Source organism: Penicillium canariense (assembly GCF_028826845.1).
Source record: "Penicillium canariense strain IBT 26290 chromosome Unknown utg000006l_segment0_segment0, whole genome shotgun sequence".
Lineage (NCBI taxonomy): Eukaryota > Fungi > Ascomycota > Eurotiomycetes > Eurotiales > Aspergillaceae > Penicillium > Penicillium canariense.
In genome coordinates, this window is record NW_026622733.1 from 2,635,205 (window position 1) to 2,659,146 (window position 23,942).

The 23,942-nt window shown below is 54.2% G+C and overlaps 8 protein-coding genes across 8 annotated transcripts; 3 read left to right on the top strand and 5 right to left on the bottom strand.

Annotated features, from left to right (window-relative positions):
• Positions 1–330: 330 nt before the first annotated feature.
• On the top strand, positions 331–2,259 carry N7482_008920 (Myb-like DNA-binding domain protein; the record flags this gene model as incomplete). The annotated part of the gene is made up of 1 exon (XM_056691044.1): positions 331–2,259. One exon carries the CDS (start codon positions 331–333, stop codon positions 2,257–2,259), a length of 1,929 nt encoding a protein of 642 aa, XP_056540809.1.
• A 94-nt stretch (positions 2,260–2,353) lies between these two features.
• N7482_008921 (putative cysteine synthase) lies at positions 2,354–3,876 on the bottom strand (the record flags this gene model as incomplete). Its single annotated transcript, XM_056691045.1, has 5 exons — positions 2,354–2,532; positions 2,590–3,260; positions 3,316–3,434; positions 3,499–3,558; positions 3,616–3,876. The coding sequence occupies 5 exons, from the start codon at positions 3,874–3,876 to the stop codon at positions 2,354–2,356; spliced, it is 1,290 nt and encodes a 429-aa protein (XP_056540810.1).
• A 256-nt stretch (positions 3,877–4,132) lies between these two features.
• Positions 4,133–5,808, top strand: N7482_008922 (class I SAM-dependent methyltransferase; the record flags this gene model as incomplete). Its single annotated transcript, XM_056691046.1, has 3 exons — positions 4,133–4,502; positions 4,568–5,538; positions 5,599–5,808. Coding segments are annotated over 3 exons (1,551 nt in total), but the record flags the coding sequence as incomplete, so codon positions are not given.
• Positions 5,809–7,113: 1,305 nt separating this feature from the next.
• On the bottom strand, positions 7,114–9,219 carry N7482_008923 (tetratricopeptide repeat protein; the record flags this gene model as incomplete). Its single annotated transcript, XM_056691047.1, has 3 exons — positions 7,114–8,514; positions 8,571–8,906; positions 9,052–9,219. The coding sequence occupies 3 exons, from the start codon at positions 9,217–9,219 to the stop codon at positions 7,114–7,116; spliced, it is 1,905 nt and encodes a 634-aa protein (XP_056540812.1).
• A 321-nt stretch (positions 9,220–9,540) lies between these two features.
• On the bottom strand, positions 9,541–14,231 carry N7482_008924 (uncharacterized protein; the record flags this gene model as incomplete). Its single annotated transcript, XM_056691048.1, has 7 exons — positions 9,541–10,138; positions 10,204–10,653; positions 11,367–11,662; positions 11,725–12,450; positions 12,516–13,547; positions 13,618–14,038; positions 14,113–14,231. The coding sequence occupies 7 exons, from the start codon at positions 14,229–14,231 to the stop codon at positions 9,541–9,543; spliced, it is 3,642 nt and encodes a 1,213-aa protein (XP_056540813.1).
• A 1,588-nt stretch (positions 14,232–15,819) lies between these two features.
• Positions 15,820–19,264, top strand: N7482_008925 (putative RNA interference and gene silencing protein (Qde2); the record flags this gene model as incomplete). Its single annotated transcript, XM_056691049.1, has 3 exons — positions 15,820–17,386; positions 17,452–17,702; positions 17,789–19,264. The coding sequence occupies 3 exons, from the start codon at positions 15,820–15,822 to the stop codon at positions 19,262–19,264; spliced, it is 3,294 nt and encodes a 1,097-aa protein (XP_056540814.1).
• Positions 19,265–20,399: 1,135 nt separating this feature from the next.
• N7482_008926 (uncharacterized protein) lies at positions 20,400–21,245 on the bottom strand (the record flags this gene model as incomplete). The annotated part of the gene is made up of 1 exon (XM_056691050.1): positions 20,400–21,245. The coding sequence occupies one exon, from the start codon at positions 21,243–21,245 to the stop codon at positions 20,400–20,402; it is 846 nt and encodes a 281-aa protein (XP_056540815.1).
• A 534-nt stretch (positions 21,246–21,779) lies between these two features.
• On the bottom strand, positions 21,780–22,610 carry N7482_008927 (uncharacterized protein; the record flags this gene model as incomplete). The annotated part of the gene is made up of 1 exon (XM_056691051.1): positions 21,780–22,610. The coding sequence occupies one exon, from the start codon at positions 22,608–22,610 to the stop codon at positions 21,780–21,782; it is 831 nt and encodes a 276-aa protein (XP_056540816.1).
• Between the last annotated feature and the right edge of the window lie 1,332 nt (positions 22,611–23,942).

The following is a 23,942-nucleotide window of genomic DNA, read 5'->3' on the forward strand; positions in this document are numbered from 1 at the left end:
ATTAGTTCATCCTCTCGTGGGGGGGGGGGGGGAGGATGCGGTGTGGGGAGGTTAGGTTTGGGGGGAGCTTCGGCGGGAACGTCATGCCGTTTGTTTTTCAACTTCCGTCATTTGGATTCACCGCGGCGCGTGGCGCATGCCAGCTGCCCTATTTTGTCCCCACGTTATTTGTCTACGACCGAATCACTGGATAATATTGAGATTTTTCAAGACGTGCGCCTTCTAATTCCAAAGATGCTGCCCTCCCACCCGTTTTTCTAGCCTCTGTCCCGCCGCGCCCGACAGTGAATGTCCAGCTGCCTTTCATCCTCTCCTGCCGAGGACCACAGCATGGACGCGCCCATGAGCGACACCATGAACAACCTGATCGAGCATCCTGCAAAGCGAGCGCGCCTCTCATATATATCTGGCTCGCCTGAGGAGGTCGGAGAAGCGTCGGAGGAGTGGGATCTACACGCGGCGCGCGCCCAGAATGACCTCCGACTGAAATCGATCTTCGAGGGGATTTTCTCAAAATACGGCAATGACTTCTCAGAAGTGGGTGATGAGATTGACCTGGAAACGGGAGAGATAGTGGTCAACAATGGCCACTTGCAGGGCCTGCATGACGAGGCTGACGCAGGGAACGAAGAACAAGCCTGGCTCCTCGAGACAGACCCTGCCACTTCAGAAGACGAAGTGCAGGATGGAGACGAGGAGCTGGTCGGGGCCCAGGGTGCTGCTTCGGGGCGCAATTCACAAAGGGAGCTATTGGGTTCTGGCACCGACGGAGATGCAAATGTTTCCCTTTGCGACGCTGCGCTGACGTCCTTAGAACCTGGGCCTGGAATCCCAGGATCCAGCCGGTCGGTGTTCGGAGAACCTTCATCTGCACCGCACCATATTGAGAAGGACCCCGGCCCAAAAGACCCCGTTTGGCAAGCCCCTGACCTGCCACCGCTATTCTCGACGCCCAAGGTCCAAAGACGCACCGACCTATCCCCGCAGCTTCCAAATCTCCACCGGGAATTATCTCCACCTGGCTCGGGGTCGTTATGGACAGTTCCGCGTAGGGGTCGACCGCGAAAAAGTCAAGATGGAACAGCCAGGACGACCCCAACGCCGAGTAAACGCCGGCCCCGGGCGAAGCGTAAGGCTCAGTCAAGCCCTGTCTCACGAGACTGGTCCTTTGCCAAAGTAGCCGATGGCAGCGAATCGGACGATCCGCTGCAGGAGAACTGGCCTTCGCTTATGCCATTCACACCGCAGATGAAAGCCACGGAGAAGCGACGCTGCGGAGGCCCCGTTAAGCCCGTCGACGATTCCGTCGAAGATGCGGTAATTAGCCGGGTTGGGGCTACTCCCCAATCATCGATTCAAGCGGGCCGTACTATGCACCGCCAATCGGCTACGGAACCTAAACCTGATTCTCGGGGCCACCACTCGGAACAAAGCCCTGCGCAAAGTGATGTGGCAATCGACTATGATAATGTACAAAGCGATTCATCTCCACGGCTACCGCCTCACTCCCAAGCAGTGGCTGACTCGCCACTGACAAACACGCCGACCGGATCTAATGCCAGAATATCGCCCGACGAGGCGAGATTGATAGTCCGCATGCGATATGTCCAGGGACGGAAATGGAAAGAGATTCTGGATGCACTGCCGGGTCGCAAAATGACGCAGATCTATCAGTGGAACCAGATTCACTGGGTTAATCGCCGTGTGAACCCGCCTGAACCTTCGCCTCCATGGCTGCAGGCTGAGCTGGAGACCCTGGAATCGCTGGCAGATCGGTCAGGGCTCTCCTGGGTTGAGATTAAGGCCCAGCTGCCGGGTCGCTCCCGGCCAGAGATTGAAGTGGAATTGCTCCGTATCTGGGTCGGTGAGGATGTTTGGGGCGGCGGACAGCGTGCTGCTGCATCTGTTCAAAATGAGGTAGAACATGAGGCAATTGGGCTTGATACAGATGACAGGGAGCGAAATGGGTTGGAGACTTCTGCCATGGCCGTCGAGGAGTCCACTGTTGAGGACCCCACGGCTGTAGAAGGATCGGACATGGAACTTCCTGCTCCAGGCGCGCAACGCCCTCTTCGTTTTGAGGAGCTAATCAACGATGATGGTGAGAATGACGATGATGCTGACGACGACGAGGTCATACTCATCAGTGGGGTGTCTTCGCCTTCCAAGCTGTCTGCCATTCACCTGGAAAGCCCGGTTCCGAGTCGGCACGGCTCAGCAACTCTGAAATCACCGACTAAGCTCCACAGCCTTATATGAAAACTGTAAACTGGCTGTGAACGTGGTCTTAATTTGCTGAAATGACTTATGAATTCTCATGGTCATGTACTATCATAGCTACCTTAGATTACATCTATTTAAAGTCCTCATCTCGGGCATTGAGTACATCCTCCAGCTTGGTATCAACTGCTCCACCAACGTCTCCAGCTTTAGCCCAGAACCGAGACAAGTGCCGCGATCCAGAGTCGGACAGCACGGTCACAATTCTATGGCCAGGACCAAGCTTCTGCGCCGTCTTGACAGCAGCAAAGCCTGTAGGAACAGTATGTGAGCATGTTTATGCACCCGGGTGAAGAGAAGAAAACTCACAATTGACCGCACTGCTGCTCCCAATAAAAATCCCATCCTTCTCAACGAGCCATCGAGCCATGGCCAGGGCTTGGGCATCTGTCACACGTACCGCATCGTCAACTAACTCCTTGCCAACTTCGAAGTTCGCCGTGACCCGATTAATCCCAATACCCTCGACAATGGTATCAACTTGTCGCCGCCGGCGTGTGCCCTCCCGCTCCTTCAAATCAAACATAACACCATAACGCACGCGATTGTACAGCCCACTTCCTTGCGGATCTGCAAGCACAATGGTGATATTGGGTAGCAGCGGCTTAAGATATCGTGCCACGCCAGAGATAGTGCCGCCAGTGCCTGCACCAGCCACGAAAGCATCGATTTTTCCGTTGCATTGAGCATAGAGCTCCGGGCCAGTACCGGAGTAGTGAGCACGCCAGTTAGCCTCGTTTTCGAACTGGTCTGCGAAGAACCCGCGGCCGCACACTTTGCGCTCGTGTGTCTCCAGATGGCCGTCTTCTTCGGCTGTAAATGGAACGGTCGTGGATGCTGTATGCGCATGGGCGAGTGCCCGGGCACGGTTGACGAAGTTGTCTTTCTCGACGATTGGGGCTGGAGGCACACGGTCGACTATGGCGCCCAGCTTGAGGAGCAAGTTGGACTTCTCAATTGCTTGGTCTGAGGGCATGCAGCTATTTCGCGAGGTCAATACCGAGCACTGCTGTAAAATAGTGTCGATGCGCTTACATGTGAGCTAGGAATCCCTTTGCCCGAGCGAGACTTGCAAGCGAGATTCCAGTTGATCCTGATGTACCCTCGTAGATGGTGTCGCCAGAATACGGTGTCAAGAGACCTTTCTCTTCAGCCTAGTTTCAAGTTAATATCATCGGACTCAACAAATTGGATGTACTAATATTATTATTGACTTACAATTTCAATCATACTAAGCGCTACCCGATCTTTCGAGCTCTGACCAGCACCATTCAAAAACTGGGAAGTTGGAGTTATCAGATATATGCCTCGCATCACATATGGAGGGGTGCATACTTCAGCTTTGGCCAGAATTTCGCACCCTGTCTCGTCCGATAGAGACTTGATTCGAAACAATGGTGTGTTTCCAATACACCCCTGGATTCCTTCAACAATGGCCGGGGGACCTGAGCGCGCGACATGTGCATCTAATGCCGACTTTGAGTCTGCGGAGTCTTCGTAGCGACGGTGCGGGTAAAGGACTTCTCTGCAAACGAGTGCCAAAGAGACGCCGGCAAGAAATGCCGTGCCAATATATACTGCCGAATGGTCCGTCATGGTGCGTTAGTTTTCCTATTTGCCCGCTACCTGTAAGGTTGACGAAACGACCATGAGGAAGGCCAAGATGAGGCGCTCGGACCGCTGGCTTAGCCTGAGAGTCAATTGACGGAGTGTATGTTCAGACACAACTTCGCAATAAACACTTGATTGAATAAATGCACACGGACAGACATAGATAAAGGACTAAATGAAGGACCGAAGGCGAGAAACCCCTCCAGGGTGCAATTTGTTGCCTCAGGCACTTAACTTAGTGCCTGAGGCAACGAGAAAGCTCCATGCCGACCCCATATCACCGATCTTCGTGTCTCCGACCTATTGCTCCAAGCACCATGGACTCTCCCGTCCTCAACCAGCTGTTCCGACAGCTCTTCCGACACCCGGCCTGCCAGTTGCACCGGCGGCCACCCCCTCACTCTCCCGCCAGACCCGCACGTTCCTCACCCGGCGTACACCCACCAAGCGCAAATCGCAGGGCGATGGCATGCTGTGGACGAAGCGGGGAGACTACCCCAAGAATATCGATGAGGAGTACTGGTCATACCCGACAGTGACGGCGAAGGATCTGCAGAATCGGCGCGAGCGCCCACGGCAGGTCAAGATGTTGACACGCGAGTTCATTGACGGTAAGTCTTAGAAGACGGAGCTTGCTCGTGTGAGAGGGAAGCAACCTCTGATATTGTTGCTGCAGACAGTCTTTATAACCCACATTATGGTTATTTCTCGAAGCACGCAACCATTTTCAGCCCCGGTCAGCCATTCGATTTCAATAGCATCGAAGACGGACCCGCCTTCCACCGGCTCCTAGGGGAGCGGTACATCGAATTCGAGGATTTGCTTGACGAGAAGAAGCCCGACATTGCGCGACAGCTATGGCATACACCGACCGAGCTGTTTAGACCGTATTATGGCGAGACAATTGCTCGGTATCTCGTCTCGAATTACAAGCTCACCCTGTATCCCTACCACGACCTGATAATCTATGAGATGGGCGCTGGAAACGGTACAATGATGCTGAATATTTTGGATTTCATTCGTGATACGGATTACGAGGTGTACCAGCGCACCAAGTTCAAGATCATTGAGATTTCGCCTGCTCTAGCAGATCTGCAAATGAAGAACTTGCTGGACACGCTCAATTCCAAGGGCCACCGGGACCGTGTTGAGATTATTAACCGGTCTATCTTTGACTGGGACACATACGTGCATTCTCCCTGTTTCTTCCTGGCTCTCGAAGTGTTCGATAATTTCGGTCACGATGCTATTCGGTATAACGCCCGTACGGAGGTTCCCCAGCAAGGCGGAGTTCTGATCGACGCGGACGGGGAGTTCCACGAGTACTTCAATACACAGCTTGATCCTGTTGCGGCGCGTTTTCTCCGCGTGCGCCAGGCTGCATCTCGGCGCCCGTTCCCCAGCCCCCTTGGCCCGCGATTCCTGCGCGGCATTCGCTCTGCGCCACCTTTCCGCAAAGAGTTCTCTCTGCCAGAATACATACCCACGCGGCTGATGCAGTTCTTTGATGTGCTGAATCAATACTTCCCTGCTCATCGTTTGGTGGCAAGTGATTTTAGTTCCTTGCCAGATGCAGTACCGGGATTGAATGCGCCCGTGGTGCAGACCCGATACCAGCGGCGAACTGTGCCGGTGACAACTCCATTTGTAAGCTTCTTCGAAGACGGCAGTTCGGCATCTCGGCAACAGCTAATGTTCTTACTATAGGTTCATCAGGGCTACTTTGATATCTTCTTCCCCACTGACTTTAATGTCGTCGAAGATGTTTATCGTGCAGTTACTGGTAAACTGACTCAAGTCATGAGCCATGAAGACTTCGTTCACCGCTGGGCATATATTGAAGATACAGAGACGCGGAATGGGGAAAACCCGTTGTTGACTTGGTACAAAAATGCCAGTATGTTGATGACGGTGTAGATACGTACAATATTAGTTATGGACAAAACTATCATCCATTTGTTTGCTGCCGTAACACTCTACTCGTAAATCTCCCTAAATGAAGTACATTGTCCCCGCGTTTATTAAACGGTCTGCGCATGCGGATTAATATACAGTGCCAAATTCAGTCCAGTTGGATTCCCGTTGGGCCTCCTGCCAGAGTATAACTGTATCTTGAACGCCAGGTATAAGACGCGGCACCAGCTGACGCGCTATCAATTGCATGAAGACTTTGGAATTATGATTCAACCCAGGATACCATGATCTAATGTTCGTTCTGGCAAACTCCATCATGTCTACCCGCCAGGAGCGGGGTTGTAGAGGAGGTTTAATGGATAGGTGTAGTTTGATAGTCGATATCTCTTGTTGAAGTATTATGAGTATGTGTATGGTGCAAATGCGTTGGGGAGATGGTTTTTATAGAGCGGCAAAACGGTAAACGCCAATTTTGAAGGCATGGACATTTTTGAAAAACATCATCAGGCAAATGGGTTGATCTGAAAACACCGGGCTCATTGAGTATGGGAAATGCGACTCCTTCAAGATGTGAAGGTTTTCAAACTAGGCAAGCAAGCAAAGTATGCAAGTAATGTAGGCGAAGGGTGACGGGTCGAATAGGCCATAGCATACCCCAGACCAGGCCCTTAAGTAGGGCTGTCTGGTCATTTGCTCTCCTAGATCCGGAAATGTGATGTGCATGGTCCTTGAGAGCGAAGTGCCAGCATCTATTATGGAAACCTGCTTTTCGGGGATTTTGATTGATATGCGTGGGAATGGAGTGAAAGACTTTGCGAAGGCAAGGTTGGTAAGATGATGAATCTCACTAGTCGAGGGGGCTGATATACCTGACTGTCGTCGTTCACGGACTACTTGGCCGAGCTGGGCATAGCTGCCTCTCTCGGGTACGAGCCCAAGACTTGGGTGAGGAGTAACCAGTGGCTGGGATAGGTACACGGCGATGTGGAACCTGCTTGATTATAAGGCAGTGGCTGTTGGAACGGTTGTGGATGGGTTGATGAATCCGAGCCCGTTCCACCCTTTCAAGTAAATCCAACACCTCAGTCGCGTATACAGGAGTACAATGATGTGGCGTCCAAGATTGGTCATGTTATATATTCGAGGTACATCCAGGCAGCCTATAGCCTCTTAAACAGCCCGCAAAAGATCCATGATGCAGCCAGCCCCCGCCGGCAAAGCTAGAAACACGAAATGAAACAAAAGAACCAAGGGCCTAGAACAAGAACCTAGCCATGCAGTTTCCAACCTCGCATCCAGGGAATATAACTAGAACTCAAATTCCTTCCGGAAAACATTCACGTCCATGCCGGCGACAACCTGGTCTGCCAGATCGCGCCGCCCCATCTGGCTAAATACGCGGCGCAGCGTGTCATACAGATTCGTGCTCTGGTTCTGGCTAATATGCAGCATCCGCTCGAGCCGCTCGTCGTCCAGCCCGTCGGGCCCGCTTCCACCGCCGATGATCTCGCGCGCGCGCTCGCGGCCCTCCTGCTCGACGACGCGGTGCATGGATAGAGCCCCCAGCAGGTGCTGTGCAGCTTCGGGGTAGCAGCCGATGTTGATGCAGGAGACACCGAGGTTGTAGCGGGCGCGAACGAAGTTGGGGTTGATGGTGAGGGCCTGCTCGTAGGCTTCGATGGCTTCCTCAGAGCGGCCGCTGTTGGCGAGGGTCGCACCGAGGCGGTTCCAGAGGAGATGGAGCTGCTCGCGCTGGTTGGTGGAGCCAGATTCAGTCGAGGCCAGGGCTGCTGAGAAGCAGTCAACGGCTTTATCGTATTCTTCAGCGCAGTAGAAGAGGACGCCCAGGCCGACTTGGACATCGGGATCCATTTGAGCGCCGGAGGGGGACAGCTGTGCGGCCTTGATGAAGAGCTCGGTTACGCGGTCATGCAGCAGCTGGCGATCGGTGAAGCCGAGGTCGGCATCGCCGGATACTTCGTTCGGGTCGATGATTGAAGGGTACTTGTTGGATAGCCAGCGCTCAAGGGTGCGGTAGGCAGTTGAGTCGTAGCCTTCGTTGGTGTATGAGACGGCCAAGCCCATCAGTGCGTCGAGGTTACCTTGGTCAATCTTGAGTGCTTGCTCCAAAGCCCGGATGGCCGGTAGCTCCTTCTCGTTCTGCGCCTGCGCAGAACCCAGCATCGTCCACGCCTGCACATGCTGAGGATCCTGCTGGACCGCAGCTTCGAAAGCGAGCGCAGCCAGGGACAAGTTGCCGCCATCGCGCATGATCTTCACACCCTCCTCAAACGGATTGTTCACCGCGGAATACACGTTATCCTCCTCGAACATGTAGTCGCCCAACTGGGGATCCCGGAACCGAGTATTCAGACTGTCGAAGCCCTCCCAATCGCCCAAGTCCCCGACGTGTACGCTGTCCGTAACCTCAAAGTCGTTTTCCTCAACTAATTTTCTGCTCGCTGCCGTCTCAGCCTGGATGCGGTCCCACACGGTCTCAAAGGCGTCATTGGAGGTGGGCACTGACCTGTCCAGCTCGTTTAGCTCCGCCTCCATCGCCGCGTTGGCCTCCTCATCTGTCTGGATCTCATTTCCAGCGGTCTCCATCTCTGCGAACTGCGCTTCCCAGTTCTCGTCGTCCAGCTCGACCATCCGACCCTTGCCCTTGTCCTGCGTCTGTCCCTCCATCGGCTGATGCATCATCGGCGACTGCATGCCCATCGGTTGCATCATGCCCATTCCGCCCATTCCACCCATGTACCCACCCATTCCCATCGGCCGCTGATACCCCGCCATGAGCGGGGGGTGGCCGACGTAGCGGGGCTCTGCGTCTGGGGTATGCCCATCCGATTCTGCTGCTGGAAGCGCGCGAACTCTGCGGGCGTGAAGCCGGATCCATTGTTCATCTGCGCGCCGGGGAACGCAGCATCCATGCGCGCCTGCTCGCCCGGATCGAACTCCGCAGCCCAGCCGGGCGACCCCGTGCGCGGCGGCGCGGTCTGGAAGTTCTCTAGTTCCCGGCGCATATGCTCCATAGCGAAGGGTTGTGGCGAGGGGCCGTTTATTTGCTGGCCTGGTTGTTGCATGAAATCATCCATCATCTGGAACGGCTCACGGGTAGAACACCCCGAGAGCCTTGCCGTTAGTCGCCAAGTCACAATACAGTGTGGCACACAGGCCGCCTGTGCCCCTCCACTGACTCCTCGGGAAAGGGCCAGGGTTGGTTGCAGAATTCCAAGTACTCACCTGGTCTTGTCCGCCCATCATGCCCCGTGACCGCATGCCTTCTTGCATGCCTGGGCTCCGGCCGACTAGCCGATCTCGCTGGAGGGACTTGTCATCTTGGACGTGCTTGGTGAATTGCGTCAGAGGGTTCCCCGCGGTGGAGCATTCCGCACCACCCAGGAACGACATTGTAGTTTTGCGTGTGCTGTATGGGGTGATGTGGAAGGAGAGTCACAGCCAGTGAGAGATATCGTGTTTACGCGGACGCACTAGCAGGGAGAAGGAGAAAGCTGTGCCCCGGATATTCGTTGAGACGTGGGGTTAGATCGCTCACTAATGCGCTATCCGCCAGCCGAGGTTCCCCGGTGGTCACGTGGGGACATAGGTGGGTCAGCGAGGTATCAGATGCTTGATGGTCAGGCGACAAGGTGATCAGGCTATGAAACAGGGTGTTGTACATTTTTTACATCCAATGCTATGCAGATATAATACATAAATAGTAGCAGGCTTCTAAGGCTTCTTTTCCTCCACGGATGTCTCCTCATGCACTTCCGCTTCCACCTTCAATTCCTCCTCCTTCCTCTCCTCCTTCCTCTCCTCCTTCCTCTCCTCCTTCCTCTCCTCCTCCAATCTCTCCCTATCCCTCCTCTTAGCCATCCTCTCCGCCTTCGCCTGTTCCTCGTCCACCGGCTCCAGCATAGGCTTCATCATCCCGACCCTCTTTCTCTCTGCAAACTCGACCTTCATCTTCCTCCCATACGGTGCCTTCCTCGACAAGATCTCCCTGGCCTGCGTCGCCGCCTCAACACTAATAAACTCCACATGCGCAAAGCCGCGCGGCATACCCGTTCTCCGGTCCACAGGAATACGGACATCGGTTAAATTCTTGATATCGTGAAAGAGATCCTGCAGGTCCCGGTCTGTCAGCTCAAAGGGGATGCCGCCGAGAAAGAGCGTGTCTGTGGGCGGGTGGGAAGAACCGCGCCGATAATTGAATTGGCTGCGGGCATATTGCACGATAACTTGGCGGCCCTCAAGCACGGTGAGGTGCATATTTTCGACGGCCATGGTGGCCTCTTCAATGGTGTTAAATTGTGCGTAGCCGAATCTGGCAACGGATGATTTAGTAGGGTTGCATAGCCTGGGAGGAGACGAGTAAGTTGCGCTGCTCACCCTTTACTGAGACCCCGGTTATCATGGACGATCATAGTATGCAGGACCGTCCCGTACTTCTCCATCTGCTTTCGCAGGTCTTCAGCAGTGATGTCGTAGAACAGATTGCCAACGTAGACCGTCTCGTTGGCTGGGACTTTGGCCTGGCGAATTCCGGATGCCTCGTCCAGGAGTCGATGCCGCTCCTCACGCTTCGAGGGGCTTGGTCGCGGCTTTTGTAGTCCCTCGGCTTCTGCAGCTAGTTTGTCGCGATCTTCGGGGCGCTGCGAGGGCGCTGCATTATGATGATCGGATTTCCATCGGATTTGAAGGGCTACACGGTATGGGGTTTGCGAGGGGTTATTTGAGATGGAGATGGGTGTCACAGCGCAACGTGACCGCACGACTGATGCGGATGAGGAGGATAGTGATGAGCAGAGGAGCCGTGATGAGGCTCGCCGAAGACAGTGCCTGGGGAAGCAGATCAAGTTAGCGATGGCCTAATTTGCTGATGCATGCGCGAAACGGGAGGCTCGAGCAGAGACCCAAGTTGCGCGATGTGTCCAAAGTGACTTACATCTTATTGAATGCGACGCCGGTATCAAGGATTTTATCACACACGCAGAAAGAATGGAGGTTTGATCGCAATGTCCGGCCAACGATTCTTACCGCGATCAAAAAGTTCCGGGGGGCGATAAGAGATATCACGTGTCCGGTATCAGCTAAGGCTCAAGTCAACAACCCGCTACAGAAGTTCGCGTGCTGTACAACCTTACTTTAGCGACGTCAGGTAAGCTCATCATGAATGATAGATACAAAACCAATACAATCAAGGCTTTCTTAGAGAGGAGTTTTTATACTGGCAGTATTCCAACAATAATGGTACATCCAATCCACAAACCTTATGGCACAGTGCACCGTCAAATCCGCTGAAGATTAACAAGATCAAATCCAAGCTTTTCGATTGACAATCCTCCCAGAGACAAATTCAGGGTACCGTAAAACAAGAGCAAGTCCGATCTGTATTCTCCCGAATCCATTCTCTCAAGAAAGACACCAGTGTCCCAGGCGCAAAAAAAAGGTAGTGGAAATCCAACAAAAAGAAAAGGAAAGGAGAAGGGCTGGAAGATGGAAGTAAGAAGGAAAGAAGGGTCATATCATACTAGATAAAAGATTTTTCTCACAGCGGACCTTGCCTGCGGCCACTATCACCCGACTGCGAGGACATGGGCGTGAAGCCTGGCACGGAGGACGTGCCGCTGTCGGATGACGTGCCTGGAGGGGAAAAGATATTTGGAAGATGCTGCGCCGAAGCGCTGTTAGACACCGACGGGACACGCGTTGTACCTAGATGACTAGACACGGGCGGCTGAGTCAAGGCAACTCCCTGCGGCGTGGGTTGGCGCTGGGGGTCCATCATGGGCCAGAATTGGTTTGAGGTGTCGAAAGTTGGGTTTTGGATGTATGTATCCCATGCATCCTGCAAGTCACGTTAGCTGCATGTCCTGCCCAAGGTATTCATATAAACTGATGTGACCCTACCCAGTCAATATTAACCTGCATGTCCGGCATCGTCCCGAACATGCTGCTAAATGGCGACAGCGGGCCCGACACTTCAGCCGTAGGTGCCGCCACACCACCAATCGGCATAGGTGAGTCTGCCATCTTGAACATGGGGTCCGTGAACGGGGTCAGTCCTGACGGGGCTGAGTTCATTGGGCTCATGCCGCTGCTCAACAGGCCGAGAGTCATAGCCGCATTCTGCTTCTCATCCTGCGGCTCGAACATCGCGCCACCGTTGCCGGCGCTATTCTCAAGCCCCGGGACAGCGCTTTGCAGCTTGGTCAGCATGACGCCAAGCACAGAGCTCGCTTTGAACGCCTCCATGCTATCGTCGCGCCCCTTGTCCCAGATCTCTTTCGAGCGCTGAATCGCCGCCACCATCTCATCGCGCCGCTCCCGGCCCCACGTGTATGTGTCACCAGAGGCACGCCCCGAGCCTTGCAGCTGGAAGCCTTGGTACAGGTCTAGGCAGACAATTGTGGCGGCGAGGAGAAAGTCGGCGGTGCTGAGGGAGGTAATGAGATTGCTGCGGCCGCGGAGGCGCCCGTTGCGCGTTTCTGCGTGCAGGATCGCCTGGTACTCGAGGAGTTCAAGGGCGGAATCGATGCAGGTGCGCCGGGAGTAAGTGAAGCGGGGATTTTCCCGGGCACGAACTAGGTATGGTCGGTGGAGCACGCATTGTGCTTTGTGGTAGACGGCCATCACCTTGGAAAATCGGTCAGTACAGAAACGAGAAATTGAAGATGAAACATGTTGCCAGAGCTACTTACAGAAAAGCGGGAGATGATCAAGTTGACGGGGTCAAGCTGACACTCGTCTAATGGACGAATCTGCAAGTGATCAGGAATCAAATCCCGCCCCCGTCGAAGATCAGCATCAATTTCCATGACTTTGTCATACGAGCAAGACGCAATAGCCGAGTACTGCTCATTGACCCGACCAAAGGCATACGACAGACGAGCCTTAGTAATCAAATACGAGATGGGCGTCGGCTCGCTCAGCTGGCGCGGTGGCGGCAGCTCCTTACAGTCTTCGTCGAAGTCATCATCGTACAGGTTCCGCGGTAGTTCCGTATCAGCATCCGCAGTACGCAGCATGCTCGGCATGCCGACCTGGAACGAGAACAACAGGTCTGCTTGTCGCACGAAGGACCATACTCGCCGTCGCATCTCGCCCTGGAATGGCGTGATGTTGGGGAACATCTTCGAGTCACGGTGGTATCCCATGCGCATCGCCAGACGGGAAATTACACCCGTCAGGACCCAAACTGACACATCTGCGTCCCGCGTCTGCGAGAAGTCACCATGTAAATGGAACACGAGTGCCTCGATCAGAAAACGATGTGGTTTTGTGTAGTCGGCCAGGGTCAAACATTGCGCCACCGAGTTCCTGAATGACCCGGCCATATCCATTGCCTTGCCACGGAACTCTGGCGGCTCGTCGCCTTCTCGGTGGTATGACAACATCGCCAGTCTCATCATGGCAAAGAGCATCGCAATCCACACCAGCTCCGTTTGCGTGGGATCCTCCCAGTGTTTGTCATACTGTGCTTGGAATGTCGGGCCATGGAGAATGTGCGTAGCAGGGTCGTAGCTGTTGAAGTAGCGGGCAACGAGGAGGTCCGTAGTGTATTTTGAGGGTAAGGTCGCCATGATCTCGGCTCGACTCAATGGCTTCATGGCACCAAAGAGTAGTGACGATCCTCCCGGGTTATCAGTCTGTGGTTGCGCAGCTTTCACTTTCTCTGCTTGCTCCTCGAACTGCTTCTTATGTGTTGTGAAGAAGTTCCTGACTTCGTAAATCTATTGAGAACGGTGGTCAGCAGCAACATCATAGGGTCGGTCATCTTCCAGAGCCACCAGTCCAACTTACATCGTTCAGTACCGAAGCCCAGTGGGCTTCGCTGATATAATAGGACTTTCCACTATCCATCTTCATGACACCGAACGATTTAGTCACCTGCTCTGTATCGCTCTCTTCTGGATTCCCCTCGGCATCATCCTCGATATCATCGACGTCAATCTCATTCGATAACCCGGTTGACCCAGCACTACTCTCACCCGAAATCGCTGCCAGAGCAGCCGTTGGACCCGCTGACTGGTTACCATTGGTCATCAACGACAAAACCAATCCCTCCAAGCGGTCAATCCGGTTCTGCATATCATCGGGCGAACTAGGCGACGTCTGCTGTGGGGAACTCTTCTTGCGGGTGCTGACCTGGGCATAGTTGCAGGAGCTTGCATCACCTCGTTTGACGCAGTTCTCGCAGGGGTGGGCGCGGTTACATTTCAGCCTGAGAGTTCACCGTTAGCCTCCCCTGATCGCTATAAGGACGGGCTCTTTTATCCTCCTGTCGCACACACTTACTTCCGGTGGCGGCAGGGTGCGCACGATAAGGGCACCCGATTTCGCTTGCGGATAACCCTGAACTCGGGAGAATGGGCACCCGCACTGGATGAGGTTGTGGATGGTGGTGTGGGTGTCATCTTGAGAGATATTTGGGTAGGTGGTTTCCGCGCGGTCTAGATGGGTCAAGCAGGTACGCTGGTACAGTATTGTACTGGCGCCGAGCGCATGTGAGAATCGACCGGCTCCAGTTCACCAAATCTTCCAAATGCCTTGGCGATGTAGAGTGCGGTTGGAATGGCTTCGGTTTGCAGCCAGATCGTGAATGCGCACCACCCGGAGGGGTTCTATAGCTCGCCTGTTTCAAGTGGCTCTTTCACGGTTCCGGCACGGAAGTTTTCCGTGTGGTCGTCTCGTCAGCGGGCGTAGTCTCGCCCCTGAGTTGGAGCGTCGAGTTTGTGTCGTCTTGCGTCTCGTCAACGGTAGCCTTGTGCAGAACCAGAGCATCCGCGTGATCCGCGCCCACGTCGTTTGCAACAATTAACGACGGTTCGAGAGGCAAAATGAGTCGCTCGAGAAAGCCGGGACTCTCTGTCGATTGCGCCGACTGTAGGGTGCTGAGGGGAGCTTGCGACGGGTATAAGAGGGGTTGTCTCGCAGATGAAGCCCGTCGCCTTCTGGAGATGGGTGGAGCGCGTTGGGGGCCAAAGGAGCCGCGATCAAGCCGGACCGTCGTGAGTACAGAGGAAGCAGTCGCGTTGCCGCTTAGGGCCTGTGGATGAAGGAGCAAGAGCAGAAGAGAAGGACAAAGTTTCCGCGATGCTAAGTTTCCAGAGGGAAGGTTGATGATTAATCCACAGCTATCTCCGTTTTTGGGGCTTATCACCACGATGATCGCACGGCGGCGGGGGCTTCGTTGGGTGGTTCAGCCAATGTGTGGGCCGGGATGGGTTCACCGCCATGCTCTCCCTATGGTGCTGATGGTACTGATGATAGTGATGAGCGCGTGTTGCTTCCTCTCAAAGGAGTTGAATTTACATGCTGAGATCCAATGGAACTGCTCTATTCTGTCCACTCTGTCCGACGGCCACCATCGCACGCGAGTCAGCCCCGTGTTTTTCTTCTCGCTCGCGCCTGTGATTGGCTAAGGAAGAACAGGGATGGAGTGAGTCATCGGCGAGTCTGGCCGGGCCAGCCACGGGGTGTTAGTTGCCTAGTAAGGGCTTGGCTAGGTATGAGAAAGAGGTAGAGGTAGAGCCAGTAGAGAAGAAGGATAGCAACAGCCTTACCAACAAGACCGATCGCACTGCGGCCGGCTACATCCCGGCCCGTGTGGCTCACCGCTCGGGCCCAACGAGCATGGCTGGTACGGAGTACTCTGTATACTTAGCTCTTTCTTTGATGCACTTCACCCCCTTGGAAATATCCCAGTAACACAAGGAAACCCCAGACCCAATCAATAGCAACCACATCTCCAAACTACCGCACAGCACATCAGCCACTGTATTCATATCAACTAGCAAACTACAGTACCCTAATGACGTGCCCCTCACCAGGGTATTAAAATAGGCAAACGGCCAAACAACCTCTCACCTCGCACCTCTCACCTCTCACCTCTCGCCTCTCATCTCTCCGCGCTCTTCCTTCTACGCCTTCTCTCGGGCGCATTCTCTTTTCTTCCCTCTCACATCTTGATCAATTCATATTCGATTTATTATCAGTTACATCATGTCCGATCAATCCCGCGGCCGCGGCAGCCGTGGTAGAGGACCTCGTGGCGGGGATCGTGGGGATCGTGGGGATCGTGGGGATCGTGGCGGAGGCCGCGGTCGGGGCAGAGGCGGCGGAGATGGCGGAGGTGGTGGAGGTTTCCAGGACCTCCCTCATCGCCCTGCTGGCCGAGGCGACTCTCTAGGAAACTCCCGTGGTGGCCGTGGAGGAGAATATCAGGGTCGCGGGCGTGGAGGAGATCGTGGGCGTGGAGATTATCAGGGTCGGGGGCGTGGAGGAGAATTCCAGGGTCGCGGGCGCGGAGGAGGTCGCGGTGGAAGACCCCCCAGATCTTCAAGTGAGTGCCACACAAGGAGTCTTCACGAGCCATGCCCATCACCCAGAACACTTGGGACATTCAATCTTACCTTGGGGAATTTCAGCGATGGCAAGCCGGTTAGCCCCCCAGATGCCACTGTTGTCAAGACGGAAGATGCCATGGCTAAGGCGCTGGTCGCTACCCGCCGGAAAAATGCAAAGATACCAGCTCAAGCATATCCCGACCGACCAGGATATGGCACCCTCGGTCGGCCAGTCACCCTCTATGCCAACTATCTTCCTCTGACCTCGGTGGGTAAGCCCGTCCATCGCTATCACGTCGCCATTGCCGCCGAGGGAGGCCGTGAGCCGGCCGGGAAGAAAGCAAGACAGATCGTTCGTCTCCTGCTGGAAGAGCATTTCGCTCCGAGCCTGAGGAGCATTGCAACCGACTATCGCTCGACTCTGATCTCATGCGTCAAGCTCACTGACGGGGTGTACGATGTGCGCTACAAAAACGAGAACGACGAGGAATACTCCGACAACCCAAAGGTGTACCAGGTCACTTGCCAGCACACCGGCAACATCAACCCAGTCGACTTGATCAACTACCTCACTTCGACCAATGCAGGCGACATGCTGGATTCCAAGCCCGAGATCGTGCAGGCCCTGAACGTCATCCTGGGCCACCACCCTAAGACAGAGCGCTCGGTCGCCTCGATTGGCGGCAATAGGCATTACAGCACCCGAGGCCCCTTTATGGAAAAGGACAGCCTGGGGGGTGGTCTGGAGGTGCTGCGTGGCTTCTTCGTCAGTGTACGCGCTGCCACAGCCCGAGTCTTGTTGAATGTGCAAGTCAAGTACCTGGCCTGCTACCGAGAGGGTGATTTGCGTACAGCGATTGGCGAGTATCAGGGTCATAATGGTTTTAACCTTTATCGACTGGAGGCGTTCTTGAAGCGCATGCGAGTACGGGTCACGCACATCACCCAGAAGACGAAGAGTGGCAAGGCAAGGCCCCCCCGCATCAAGACCATCTCCGGCTTGGCAACTCCTCGCGATGGTGCTTCGTCGGAGACCAAGCCAAAGGTAGGCAAATATGGAGCTAGCCCACATGAGGTTTCGTTCTTTCTGGGAGATTTCGACTCGCAGCCTCGGCAACCGGCCAGCGGAGGTAGCAAGGGCAAGAAGGGCAAGAAGGCGCCTCCTCAAGCTGGCCCGGCTCCGCCTGGTCGCTATATTACGGTAGCTGATTTCTTCAAGAAAGGTGAGTGTTGCTGATGCTGACCGTGCTGATACTCGATACCTATTCAGTTCTGACTCGTTATCTAGAGTACAACATCGTCGTGGATCCCAAAATGCCTGTTGTCAATGTCGGAACCCGAGAGAGACCTGTCTATCTCCCCATGGAGGTCTGCCAGGTCGAAGGCGGCCAACCGGTGGGAACTAAGCTTTCGCCAAACCAGACGGCTAGCATGCTCGCGTTTGCTGTGAGGGGCCGCACCCCCGACCAGAATGCTCGCTCGATTGTTGCGAAGGGCCTGGGGGTACTGGGACTTGGCGAGCCGCTGAATGCCACTCTGGTAAGTGAATGCGCGCGCTTCGTTGTTCTGAAAACTGCCATATTATAGAAATTTCCGAACCCAGCTGATCATTCTTCCCTTTCTAGAGGTCCTTCGGTATTAACGTTGGCTCCAACCTCATCACTGTACAAGGTCGTGTCCTGCCACCGCCCCGCATTTTGTATGCCAAACAAAAAGAGCTCAGTGCATTTGGCGGCAGCTGGAACATGCGCGGTATTCAGTTCTCCAAGCCTACTACACTGAAGAACTGGACATACCTTTACATCGACCATCGAACCAACAGACACAAGTTCGACTCTCAGCAAGAAATGACCAACGCGCTAAGGAGTTTTGCCACTACACTTAAGGCCATGGGCGTTAATGCTGAGATGCCCCGGGGAGGGACGCGTCTTGAAATCTTGGACAACGGCAACAATTCTGCGAACATTGAAAATACCGTGCGCTCGCTGCAACAGGAATACAAACCAGAACTCATCGTGGGCATCCTGGGCACCAAGGATGCTCAGGTTTACAACACAATTAAGCAAGTCTGCGATGTGCGCTGCGGAGTGCGAAACGTCAACATGCAAGCTGAGAAGGTTAAGGACGCCAACGATCAATACTGGGCGAACGTTGGCCTAAAAGTCAACCTCAAAATGGGTGGCGCCAACCAGTCCCTACACACGTCAGACCTAGGCTTCTTCGCCGACGGCAAGACCATGCTTGTTGGCCTTGATGTCACCCACCCATCGCCTGGCTCAGCAGGCACGGCACCCAGCGTTGTGGGCATCGTCGCCTCCGTCGACGCGCAACTCGCACAGTGGCCCGCTGACATCCGCATCCAGCGCGCGCGTCAGGAAATGGTCTCCAATTTAGACATTCTCCTCCAGTCTCGCATCCGGCTCTGGGCCAAGCACAACAAGGGCAAATTTCCCGAGCAAATCGTGGTCTACCGCGATGGCGTGTCAGAGGGCCAATACGACACAGTCATCAATGAGGAACTTCCTCTCCTCAAAAAGGCCTGCAACGACATATACCCAGCACAAGACACAAAGAAGGGTCTGCCCCGCATGGCCATTGTCATTGTAGGCAAGCGCCACAACACACGATTCTACCCAACCCAAAGCGAAGACGCCGAGCGTTCCTCAAACCCCCAGCCCGGCACCGTCGTCGACCGCGGCATCTCTGAGGCTCGCCACTGGGACTTCTACCTGCAAGCCCACTCCGCACTACAAGGCACTGCCCGCCCCGCACACTACTTCACCGTTTGGGATGAGATCTTCTATCCGCTGCACCCAGGCACAGGCCCTGGCCCCGGCGCCGCGGATAAACTGCAAGACCTGACACACAAGATGTGCTACCTATTCGGGCGGGCGACTAAGGCTGTTAGCGTGTGTCCGCCTGCCTACTATGCCGATCTAGTCTGCACTCGCGCCAGATGCTACCTGAGTGACTTATTTGATCCCTCCCCTATGGCGACGCCTTCTGCTAGTGTGGCTGGCACTGAGGGTGGTGGCCAGGTGCCGGATGGCAGTCAGGTGGCGGTGCATACCAGTGTGAAGGATACCATGTTCTACATTTAGCGGGATATTCCGGGCCATTTGGGTGGGTGGGCTGGGTGGGTTTGGGATATCTTGGCTTTTTTGGAACTGGTTTTGCATGATGTTCGGACGTTTGGACATCTTTGCTAGTTGCAAGTGGTGCCACCCTTGGTTCACCTTGATCGAAATCTGGTGACACTATCTGTCGATGATTTGATCGACCTTGGTCGGTACTTGGCTCAATATTGGCCTCCGCTTTGGTCAATGATTGAAACTTTCGTTTTTCGATAGTATTACTAATTCAAGATTGCACCCTACGAAGAGCAGTTAATGTACGCAGATCCAAACTGTATTAAGGATTACTTTCACCTATTCAAAGACTGATTTAGTAAAGCCGTCTAGATAGCTACCTCTTCCAAAGTCATCCGCAAAGAAAAGCGCTCGTCGATGCGGATCGTCCGAGCATATTCGGGGACCAGATCAAGCGATATCGAATCAGTAAAGAGATAGAGTGCTTTCCCTTCTGTCAATAATTAAATATCTAGTTAGTTAAGCCAGCTTGTTGCGCGGTCGATGCGCTTTTGGGAATTGGCTTTCAACACACGGACTTGAAGCTCAACTTGAAAAAACCGTGCGCATCGTCGTGTGATGAAGATGATGATGATGATGCTCTATTACCCTGATGCAGCCTAACAAGACCCGTGGGCATCGTCGTGGTATCGCTTTTTGAATTTTTACATATCCAAGCTCACTCCACATTTTAGTATTGGCATCGGGCAGTTTGGATCCATTTTTGAGTGTCACCAAACGGTACTTTGGCACAGCAAAGGGGCTATGCGAGAATACAATATACTCCTCACAGCTCTGGTTTTCAATCACTCAGGTGGCAAAGAGAGATGACAAAGGCCAAGCACAATTTGATTGTCTATAGTGCCAGGGGACATCAGTATCTATGTATTTCTGAAAAGGCTTGGTCCATAGATAAGCACGATGCCAGAGTTGTGCAGCTGAATGGTCTATTATCATGACTTCTCCATATATGAGGGAAATGCAAACGAAGCCTTTCTGCTCGAGGTTGCCGGTCACGTACCTATATACCTCGCAGCTGGGGTTTTGTCGGTCAATTCATTGCCCTAGGTTCCCAACCTGTACAGGCTTCTAACCTCCATCCATCCGATCAAAACAAACGCTCACCACCATCAAGATCCCGCCCCATCTCCATTTCCTTCACCCTCCCCTCCCTTCCCCCCACCAAATCCTGGCCAACCTGCAGCAAAACCTCATGATTAACGAGCTCACTCAGCCCAAGACATCTCGCCGCAAAAACAAAAATCTTCCTCTCAACCTCCGGCGCATGCCTCGTCAACCCATGGTCATCACCAGGAAAAAGCCGCATCTCGCGATCGCCACCGGCGCCGTACTGGTTAAATAGGGTCTTCGAGCATGACGGCGCCAGGACATGGTCGTCCTCGCCATGGAGAAGGAGTAGCGGCCGCGGAGCGAGCGCCCTCACGCCCTGCGTGTTGGCCGTCTGCGACGCGACGGTCGCGACGCCGCATACACGGGTGGGTTCTTGCGCTGCGACTGTGAAGCATGGACTCCCGCCGAAAGACCAGCCCACGACCACGAAGCGGGTCGCGCCGAAACGATCTGCTAGGTAATCGAATGAGGCTCGCATGTCTGCGACACAATATTCTGTTTGTGCTGGCTCACGGTAGTCCAGCCGGACACATGGCACGGAGAGCAGGAGGGCGATCTTGTCTGCTAGAGACGGGTAGATGCCTGCTGGACCAGAGACACCACCGCCAGCGCCGGAGACTAGGACTACGGCGCTGCCAGTTGGGCCGGCTGCGTTGTAGCTTCGGGGTTCGTGTAGGATGGCGGGGGCTTCGTGGTCGAGTGGGTCTGATACTTTGATGGTGATGCGGCGGGCTACGGAAGGTTTGATGGCTTGGCGGTCGACTTTGGGGGGGTGGAAGGGGCCAAGGGTTTCGAGGGGATGGTTGGATTGGCCGGTTGTCATGATAAATCGCTGGATGAAAGGCTGGATTTGTAGAGGTTTGCTGCATTAGTGGAGTTGGTGTCTCCTACGAATATAAGAGGAATGAAAAGAGGCCACTCATGAGTAGGAGCGCTGAGATCAGGCTGACGCGGGGAGGCAAACGGAAGGGCAATGAGTGGCGTGGTATGGTCATGGGATCTGGGAAAGAAGCATTTCGAATTCCAAAACAGAATATCAGTTCCCTTGCAGTAGTTCTTAAAATACACAACCGTGCATATCCATAACGCCGGGTTCCCTATTAAACACCTGAGCAAGAGCGCGGTCGAGGCCGTCGCAATTAGAAAAAGAAAACAGAAATGAGAAGAAAACAAAAAGAAAAACGAAACAAAAAAACCAACCAAAGCCCAGATTTCCAGTATCTCGCACAAAAGCTCATTACTCCGGGTCTCTTCCGTGAACAGTCATAACAGGCAAAGTGCGCAGGTCGTCAATAATAAGTCATGATATACGGAAGACACCGATTCAAATCAAGTGGAGTGGGTCCTGGAACACTTTTTAAGTGGTACCCCGGCGCTTCTTGCCGCGACGCAAACTCAGCTTCTTTTTCAGTTCAGTGAACGGATTGGAGATGGGGCGGTTATAAAACGGGTCGTCTTTAAAGTCTTCATCGGTGAATTTCTGGCGAGTCAAGTCAGATGGCAAATCTTCAAGTATGGGACGGGAATAATCTTCATATACCTGTCCAGGAAGACGCATGAAATTCCCATACTCATTCATCATGTTGGAGCCCTCCTCATATTGGTATGTCTGCCCCTCTCGATCGGTTGTCCCCGGAGGGAAGAAAGCGGTGCCGTCAAGAGGACGGTGGCTGTGCAAAGAATCAATGATCTTGTCGCGCGGCGTGGCTCGGAGAGCCTCTTCGTTCGATTCCCGCACGGCTTCAAGCGGACTTTGCTGGCTGACTTGGTTTCGCTCGGGATAAACTGCATCGTATGGACCCTCGTGGTGATACGAGTATGATGTCACATCGTCCAGCTTGTCGATAATGTCTGGGTTCACCAACTGTGAGCTCCGCGAGTACTGGCGCGATCGACGTCGGCGGGGCACTGAGCTATCTTGTTGGAGCGCCGGGTACCCTGGTTGGTGCTCGGGGGTGCCGGACCACCAAAGCGACTCCATCGAGACGGTGGGCACGGTGGGCAGCGATTCTGAGAGTGACCGCTTCGAGTGGCAGTACACCGAAGATGTGGGCGACATATAGCGGGCATACGGGTTGTTGCTGCCCAAGGTGCTGTAGCTGGCTCGGCGGTCCCAGCCATGCTGACAGTTGTAAGGATGGTGCGGGTGGTGGCGCGAAGCCATCGACATAGAGTCGACAGCAGCCATATGTCACAGGAAGTATAGAAAGTCTTGCTGGAGAGGTTTAGAGAGGGTGAGAGTCGGGAGAAGAAGAATGGAGGGGGTGGTGGTGAACCAATCCCTTGCGATGATCACGCGCTATATAGGAAGTATACCCGATGGAGATCAGGTGGGGCTGACAGCGATATTCAGCAGTAGATCGCACGGGGCTGAGGTGCGCAGATACGGTGTAGCAGGATGGGAGAAGTTAGGATGAAGGTGTGAATTGCAAAGTTCAAAGTTCCCATGTCGACCCTTAAAAGAGATCGAGGGATGGGGGGAAGGAACCGAGAGTGACGTGACAGACTTGCGTCTCCCCGTCGGGCTTAGTAGCTTATCGATAGCGGCGGGGCCCGTCGTCACGCTAGAAAAATTTAATCGTCGGCCCTCGACGGAGTACTCGTTTGGGTAATCCACCCTATCCTGAAAGGGCTTAGTTCAGGACCCACGCTCGTCGCCGTTGCGCGATGACGATCACACATGTGATATCATCCGGGGGCAAATTGGGCCCTGGAGAGCCCACTATGATATAGTCTTCCCCCTGCTGAGGATTGTTTCCGCAGAACGTTCAGGGCCCTAGCAGATGGGCACTCTTCGCGGGCGTGTCGCCGTACCCGATACCAGGTCAACTGCAATGGGTACCGGCTGATTCATCGCCCACCCACAGGACGCCCACAGTTACATCCACCAGTTCCGACGCTGCCACCCATCGACTGTGATGACGCTCCCCTGGCTCCGCGAACTTCCTACATGGTGTTCCTGGCAATGATTCATAGCCGCCCGCTGATTCCCAGGGATCCTTCAGCAAAAGCTTGTTCCTTAAAGATTGTCTGGTTCAGTCGCGATGACTCAGTGCACCGGCCAATTAAGATTATCGACTAGGCTAAAAAGCGTCAATGACCTTCCCATACCACCGGCACGCCTAGAAGGAACCCTGTGTCGTTTATGACAGTCCCAGCACGGGCTTTCGGTCTAGATCGCCGGCGATCATCTAATGTAATCGCGTAGCCCTTGCGTTCGAGACTTGTCTGTTCTAGGCAAGTGGACAATCTGACGATCCAACAATCCGGGGCCGAAGGGGCTCGCAAACTACCGTTCCCTATCCTGCCGATCTAACAAGCGCATCAGATTGGCCTCTATACTAAACAGCTGGTGACTCAGTGACCATGTACGTCTTCACCATCACTTCGCAAGTTCAGCCGACTTTTGATCTGACATCGGCAAAGATGTTGACTCGAAACATCCCAGAGTGGCCTCGCAAATGACCAGCGCCTTGGTCCAATCACTTCACTTCCAGCAGTTCTCCTGTCCTTTCCAGTG